This window comes from Trachymyrmex septentrionalis, unplaced genomic scaffold, assembly GCF_001594115.1.
Source record: "Trachymyrmex septentrionalis isolate Tsep2-gDNA-1 unplaced genomic scaffold, Tsep1.0 scaffold16, whole genome shotgun sequence".
Lineage (NCBI taxonomy): Eukaryota > Metazoa > Arthropoda > Insecta > Hymenoptera > Formicidae > Trachymyrmex > Trachymyrmex septentrionalis.
This window is the reverse complement of record NW_017304758.1, coordinates 242913-251281: the sequence shown is the minus strand read 5'-3', so window position 1 is coordinate 251281 and position 8369 is coordinate 242913. Positions and strand designations below refer to the sequence as shown.

At 32.6% G+C, this 8369-nt stretch overlaps 1 protein-coding gene across 1 annotated transcript in view; it reads right to left on the bottom strand.

Annotated features, from left to right (window-relative positions):
* Nucleotides 1–8369, bottom strand: part of LOC108745955 — a 50159-nt gene that overhangs the window by 18636 nt on the left and 23154 nt on the right. The window contains exons 2-4 of the mRNA XM_018482393.1: nucleotides 7226–7336; nucleotides 4553–4724; nucleotides 823–952 (exon numbers count right to left, since the gene is read on the bottom strand). Of these exons, the coding sequence (XP_018337895.1) occupies nucleotides 823–952; nucleotides 4553–4724; nucleotides 7226–7336 (413 nt within the window). The remainder of the gene's footprint in view (nucleotides 1–822; nucleotides 953–4552; nucleotides 4725–7225; nucleotides 7337–8369) is intronic.

Sequence of the window (8369 nt, the reverse complement as noted above, 5' to 3'; positions counted from 1 at the left end):
GTACCATGATTATTACAGCATATCAGTAATCGTAAGCAGGAAGAAGTATATTTTACTTCCAATAATGACATCGATTGTAGTTATACTAATAACAATATTGCGTGAGAGTATTATAAGTATTATAGGATAATTGTTGTAGATATTTTCAGATTTTTTAAAAACAGCTTCTTTTTGATGTATAGATGTTATTTATATATTCGCATAAATTGAAGGTAATCATAGAGAAAATTTTGTCAATAGTTGATTAATTTTTGAAGATTAATAATTAAATTATGTGGAAAAATATTGTGAGAAAAAAACTTGAAAGTAATGTATATTTAAGACGCGAACAATATTAGCGATTACAAAAAGTAACACTTGATCGCAACGATCCGTGAAAATCAATGCTAAGGACAATATGCTTTATCGAGAGAATAATAAATCATAATAATGATACATTAGAAAATTTTTCAATTACAATTAGTTTTGATAAGCTATTTTGATAATTTGTTATTATTGTATAATTCGATTTATGGGAAGGGCGAATGTTTCAATTTCGTAGTTTCAAATGAAAATTATTAGAATAACAAATATATTAAATGAGTAATTAGAATGATAAATACATTAATTTGATTAGTGTTCTGTATTTATAGATTAAGTACGATTACAACTATAAATACTTTCAAGAATATTTTGTGAGATTAAGTTCAATTTCCATATGCTCCAATTACCGATATCATTCTGCGATTAGAAAGCGGGTAGTTTAGGGTAATCCTCCGTATTACATTTCGCATGCTAGTGTATTATCTAAACATATATTTTGAAAATGTATAACTTACTGACCTACATCTACCATATGCTGAAGAGTTGGGAAACGCCTCTTAACGCGGAGCGAAATCCTTTGCAATGTAATGACGTACGCGAGCACGGCATACCTCACAATGTTGCGTCTCATCAATCGCCCCCGTTCATCCTGAAACAGACAAACACACACACGTTAATTATACTTCATTATAATTAATTATATTTCATATTTTTCTCGGTAAACTTAAAATAAACATGTTTAATACATTAATTTACTTACTAATTTAAACTAATTTATTTGACGTAATAAGCTCGCTAATAATACTTGAAACGCACTAAAAGAATTTTAAAATTATTCAGTCCGCGGTTTAAATTTACTACTTCGAGAAAAATGTGCAATAAAAATTCGCAATAAATCGCAATAAAAGTTCGCAGTCGATATCGGTAGCGAAAACGGCGCCGACTTCAAAATTCGTTTCAACAAATGCCAGACACGTTTCTACGTCTCGTGCATACTTTCCCCTTGTCCTCTTGGCCCGATATTGTACGCTTCTGTCTGTCCATATTCACTACTATGTTACCATTTTAAAGTTGTACTGTTCTAGTATTAATCCGAGAAAAACCCGGAGGCACCTGTATTTTCCATTCTTCTTTGGACATTGACGCGTATTTTTGTAACCAATCGCGCATTTTGCAATCCGTCGACGGTTGCGATCACTTAAAGGAATATAATTTAATCGGAAATGATCGACGATGTCGACATTCAGATTTTCTGTATGCTCCAATTGTCGCAACTTTGAAGAATCATTATATATAGTTAAAGGTTGGAAATATTTGAGATTGAATTTATAAATTGCAAAGAAGTCGGAGTTCATTTATGTCATTTATGTCAAAATATGTGTTCTTTGTAACTATCGATACCTTATACATCACACATTAATTAACTTCGCCTCCACAGAAGTTTCTTGCATTCTTCACAATTCTTACAACGATGACTTATAAACTTTCTCAAATACGTAATAGATCTGTCATAAGAGATAACACCAAACTTTATTGATTATATAGTTACAACCGCATATCGTAAAATATTTTTAAAAAGAGGGAACAATAAAAATCCTCCACTCTTAAAACGATTCCTAGCTTTCTCTTTCCGCAATTCTGATCTTTCTGAATCGAATCATTGTTCGATATTACCATAGCACCGTTATCTTTTCAATGGCCTTTTCGTCATCTTTCACTTGCACGTACGAAAAACGAGAGACAACTCCTTCCTCGGAATTCTGCGACTTACTCGTTGCGCATATAAAAATGCCTGATTTGGCAGCTTGTGAACTATCCTCTTTGCGGGGGAAAGATAGCAGCCGAGCAACGATCGTCTCGTCTCTCGGGGCTTGCATTCCAATTAGATTTCAATGAAAGACACAGTTCAGGAGCCCGTGTTAACCATTGTTACCGTTCATTCACAAATCGGACACTCTGTATTACGCGATTACATGACTACGAGTGTATGTATATAACCATGGGCTCGTTCCATAGCTGAGGACCTTGTCCCCTACCTACGTGCAAAAATTCCATCGGAACCCGTCGTTCCTAGAGATTCACTGTACTGTACGCACGCAATTGCACGCACGCTTTTGCATGCACGTAATTGCTGCGCTTTGAATCGAAAATTTGCGACAGAACGTAACAACCGGTTAAGCTAATTTTAAATATCGTTAATACGTCTGAAACACGCCTAATGCAATTTTGATCTCTCTAAAATTTCCATCCAAGTAATTTTGATGGTAACTTGATCGATTAAAATTATAATTCTCGCGAAACTATTTTAACCCTAGACATACTGGATCCTTTTTAAGGTGAAATTTCGCTGTCAAATTTTTTGGCACAAATTTCAATTTTTATTAAATAAAGATTTTAAGTTAAATAACCATTTGACAATATAGCAGAGATGTTAAAAAGTAATCTTGAATTTTTCTAGATTTTTTTAAAGCCTAGAACACAGTAAAAAAATTTGAGTTGAACAGAAAAAAGTGTCTACGAAATAAATAAAAATATGTATGCTTACAAAAAGTTAATTGTATAGGTATGTGTAGGTATGTATAAAAAATTAATTGTATCTGATACAAATGTACCTATTTTTTGCTTTGTATAAAGTCAAAGTTATTGGACTTTACTTACAATATATGTAAATGGGATATTTTGCGTTGCGCAAATTTATTGATGAAGTCGAAATTGTTATACTGCAAATTGAAAGACCGCAATGAATCATCGGCTGAAGAAGCGCGCGTTGCTGTACATAAAAACGCGATAATGCTTCGCGCGTGAAGATGATGGAATGACAGTCAGAAGATAGACAAGTGGAATGCAGTAAAACTTATGCGGTAGCACAAGTGCTTGTATCTCTTGATGATATTGCAACGTGAGTAATAATAAATGTCAGAAAATCATGAAATTAATCCGACATTCTTTCATGCTCTGCAGCATGAAAGAACGCGACACTTTGGCTAGCTTCGGGTTTAAAGATCTATAACGATATTTTCAACAGAAATAACCGTATGGCGGAACATCGTGCAATCAAACCACTTTTTCTCGAAACTTTCTCGAAAATCGTTGCATTCTGGACGCGCGTTCTATGCGGTTTGATATATGAAATTAGTGTGTTGATCTAAATGAGTAAGGCGAAGAGGGCGATTGCACATAAGGAAACGATTAAATCGCTTAGCGGCGATTGATCAATTTGTGCTCTATTAGTATAATGCTACTAGCAATTGAGGATTGCAAGTCGCGTGTAGCACGAATGTAGCACTCGATGACCGATGGACATATATTTTATTAGAAATCGATTGAAGTAATAGATCGGTATGTATTAAAGAAGAATAATATGTATGCATGTGTGACGTGTGCATGACGTGTGCGCGTAGGTTCATCCTTTTTTCTCGCCACGGTACATTGCACTTTCACTCCGACACTGAGTCATTGACCAGAGGTGGAAGCTTACACCGAACCCGCCTTTGTTGTCGAAATTGAAGCTCTTCGTCTCATAAAATAATTAGACAGTATTTCTCTTAGGAAATTTAAGTATTAGTGATTAGATTGTAATGATGATTGCTTTAAGTAGTGGAAATATTGAAGATGGCATATATGTATATTTTAGCATATCTAATAAAGACAATTATATCTAAATTGTTCAAATGGTTGCGTTTTGATTTAAAGAAGAAAACATTAACTTTTATCGCTGAACAAGTTTTACCTTATCACAAATGAACTAATTAATTATAAATACAAATGGAATATTTATTTATGTCAAGGGTCTTGGCAAATAATACACCAATTTCCGTTCTTTTAATTGTGTGAAAGAATGAAAAGACAAATTTGCTACCTGTTGTGAAATTACAGGATCATCGTCCCCCACATTTTTTTTTAGCTTCTGGGCGTGGCATGACTGGATTGGCACCTACTTAGGTTAACGACACCAAAACGTGTCATGGCAATTCATTAGCGTAATGAGACCAAACGTAACACGAGCAACTATCCAAAGCAAGGTTGCATCTATTAACGCTACCGCGGGTCTGCTCAGAAAAAAAATTATTTTGTGTTAAAAAAGTTGCTTAATTTTTTTTATTCTAAAATGATTCTGTTTTTCGCACAAAACTTTTACGAATAAAAACAGCGGTCATCCTTCCAAGAAGAACGTTTTGTCGCTACTGTATTTTTAATCGTGTTCGAAACCAACAAAAGAAACTTTTCTCGATGGACAGGTTCTACTTACGTTTCCAGGAATGGCGGCGCTGATGAAGAGGGCCAGATTATCAGGCCAGGGTAAAAGCTTGTACTGCTCCCACCATCTCTTCACAACAAGACTCACGTAGAATCCCAGGACGAATGACATAGGTATAGATTCGCTGGAGTTGCCGAAGTAATAACGAATTTTTTCGAAAATTCTGTAGAACAGATAAATATACTTTTCAATATAATTATCAATTATTTAAATTTTTGTTTTTTACGTTAAAACAAAATATCTTTATACATTTCAGCTATATTATATTATTATACTATTCTGCTATTATAATTAATAAATATGATAAATTAAAGAAAAGTAATAATATGAACAAAGCAATAATTAAAGAAGAGTAAAAATATGAAAAAAAAAAATGTTTTATGAGAGATTGCAGAAGACTAATTCATTTAATGATATTTGTATGATATTTACATATTGTTAAAGTTTCTTACAAGTTAAATAAAATTTTATATACAAATTCGCGTATAAGTAGAGCAAGGTTGAGATGCGTCACTCGCGTATATTCGTAGACGACTACCAGCCTACGCTGATAAATGTGAATTAATATTAAAAAATGCTAATTTATATTTCGTTTTCACGAATGATCGCAAGCGAAAGCGTAAATCGGCTTTATCGAAAGCATTTTTCATCCTTTCTGAATTCCTTATTCGCTTCGCTCGTCAATATCGGTTATTGCCTTGCAACGGGTCATTTTAAAAAGAGCGTAATCACCACGCATAAAAGTAGCTGTCTTTATTTTTACGACTTCACACATCAATTCTGAACGATTAACACGCCGATTCCAGGATCTTTCAGTAAGTAGGTTTATGTTGGAATTTCCGCGAATAGCTGGCACTGCATTCGCACTCTTGAAGTAATATTGACTTACCGTTACTTGAACGTACAATATCATGGCCATAAAGAACTGATATTGACATCATAATAATTCGAATAATGACACAGCAATATCAAATATTTTCTTCAAGACATGTTCAACAAAATAATCTGATAATTAAAAAAAGTATTTTTTACGATGGGGTATATCAAGACACGAAGGATATTTCACAGTCTAAAAAAAGTAAGCAAATTTTCAGATAACTCTGAGGACAAAAGAAATCTTAATAAAGAATGATTAATCTTATCGCGCACAGTCCGCTTAGTCCTATTCAGTAATACTAAATCGTTTATTTTAGTCTTTCGCCTAAACCTGCCTTAAGCCATCTTTACAGTTCTAAATTTAGCGTGGACGAATCGAAGCGATTTAAAAGAGAAATTTTTTTTTACATCCTTGCGCTTTCTTCTGACACTTCTTTATCCCCCTTTTTCAGCCCCACATAAATAACAGGTTATGGTTTTATGTCCTTTTTTAATGTCAGACACGAATTCCTGTTAAACACGTTTCATGTATCTCTTGTATAAGATGCACCAAAAGAATTCTTTTAAAAATCGTACATCGTAAACAATTAGTGATTTTAATTGCATTATTGTTTAAATGATTTAAGTAAAGTCTTAGAGGAAACTGTTGCATCTGTTTAGATACATATTTTTTAAATTACAAATTTATTAAGTAATAATAACATCACCTATATAGAATCGCAATTTTTTAAGTTTAAACTTATATAGTATTACGTATTACTATTTAAATATGTGTCGTAATTTTATTTGCAGTTAAAGAGCCGTTTGCATTTACTGTAGGTGTCCATTAATTATCCTTGGATACAAGTCACCCGCAGCGATTGTCTAATTATTTTGCGATAAAAATAAAGATGTATTTTATATTATCAAAGATAGAATATATTACTAAAGACAGATATCTCGATTAATTTCACAGACAATGTGATAAACAGATTATGAAAGTAATATACAAAGTAATGAATACTTAAGAACTCGAGGAATAATTATACACTTTTGATATTATTAAAATTTAATAAACATTTTATATTTGTAGATTGTTATTTATTCATATATGCGATGACCTTTTCCCATCGAATCGATCGAACATGACGAAGGTAAACGAAGGAAAGATTACCAAATGTGCTTAACAAAAATACAACAATAAAAAGAGGAGGAAAAGAAAAGGAAGGCATTATAAATTTCTTGATATTAACCGATGATATGCATGACCGTGATCAAAATGTTGGAACCTTCGGATTTGTTGGCGGGCCAAGGTTGATATTGTACGGGTTTATCTACGTCCATAAAATACAGTTATAGCAGGTACGCTCACGCACCAGCTAGCCGATCGTTGAATTTGGTATTATTTGTGATAAGAAACGAGTAAACAACGAAAAGTGTAGAATTAAATCGCTGTTTTCTTTGCAAGAGACAAACATTGTCTGCTTAAATTATTTATACATACATTAAACATATTTTCTACCCCGCATCGCCTTGAGTTTAATCCGCTAAACCCAGTTATGTTTCCTACGTTTCCTCCGAAGCGATTGTATAGAATTAAATTACGGCCGGGAATAATTGTCACCGCGAAGACAAAAAACAAATTTAATGAAAAGATATGTTTTGTCGCTCTAATATTAACGCACAAGGATGCATTTTACTCCGAAACGTTTCTTTTCCTGTTTGAAGTTTCCTTAGCCGCCCGCTCCCTCATAAAGAATAGAATTTATGGGAATTATCATTTAGTTCCAGGAATATTCGTGTACTCACTGCCGCTGGTGTTCATTAAGCACATATCGATATGTAAAATTGATGAGGTAGTAGAAGAACAGGTACGCCAGTAGTTCCCGCCAGATAAGCTTGTAAACGGAGCCACGCCATCTGTAAAAAACAAAGGATTTACTTAAATTAATTATATAAACAAATGTAAGGGTTATAGCACTCAAAATGCATAAGTATATCATAGTACAACATATCGTAGCAAAAAACCGACTGAATCGACTGAATGGGCATCCAGTATAAAGTCGTCGATTTATATATAAGATAATATAGAGTAATTTCGGTATATACACCGCACCTATCAAAAACTTAATTTATTAAGTATTATTTACTATGTTTGAAGTAAACGAATTATATCAGTAAAAACATTATACTGTCTACTATTATGAAAAAAATATTAGAAATCCGAAATATTTATATTTTGTATTAAAAAATAAATTTTTTTAAACCTTTACAATTTTGCCGTATATCCCATAGGGATGGGATATCTGGCTACTCATAAGGGAAGGGGGGGGGGGTATATATGGTTCATAAAAAATTTACAAATAATGCATATAAATAAGACACAAGTAAAATGACACAATAACTAAAATGCGTTTATAAAGTTTTATTAAGGAATAAGAATGACAAATATGTATATGAAGTAATAAATAATAATTACAATCTTCTCAGATGTATTGAAGTGTTATGACATGAGATACATCTTTCATGTAATGCGTTTATTGTATTTAGTACACTGAATTCAATCTGCGCACTTTGTATGCTTTGGGCAAATCCCGCCTGTTAAAAAAGCCATATATCCCAAACAGGTGGGATATACAAGACAAGAAACTAAACAAAGAATACAAGAGCAAAGTTATTGTATTTTATTATACAACATACTTTACTATTTCTCTACACATTGTATCACGAAATAATCATTTAGTCTTTTGCATATCTTACAATAATCTATATAAATCTATATTATCTATGTAATCTATATACAGTAATCTACATAAAAAAATTTTATGTAGATTATAATTTATGATGGCGCTACTTACAGTGACAAATCGATTCAACTCACAATAATTTCATTAATATTAACAAGAAACTGAAATCATAACACAATACTAATATAACATAAAGGCATGTAAGT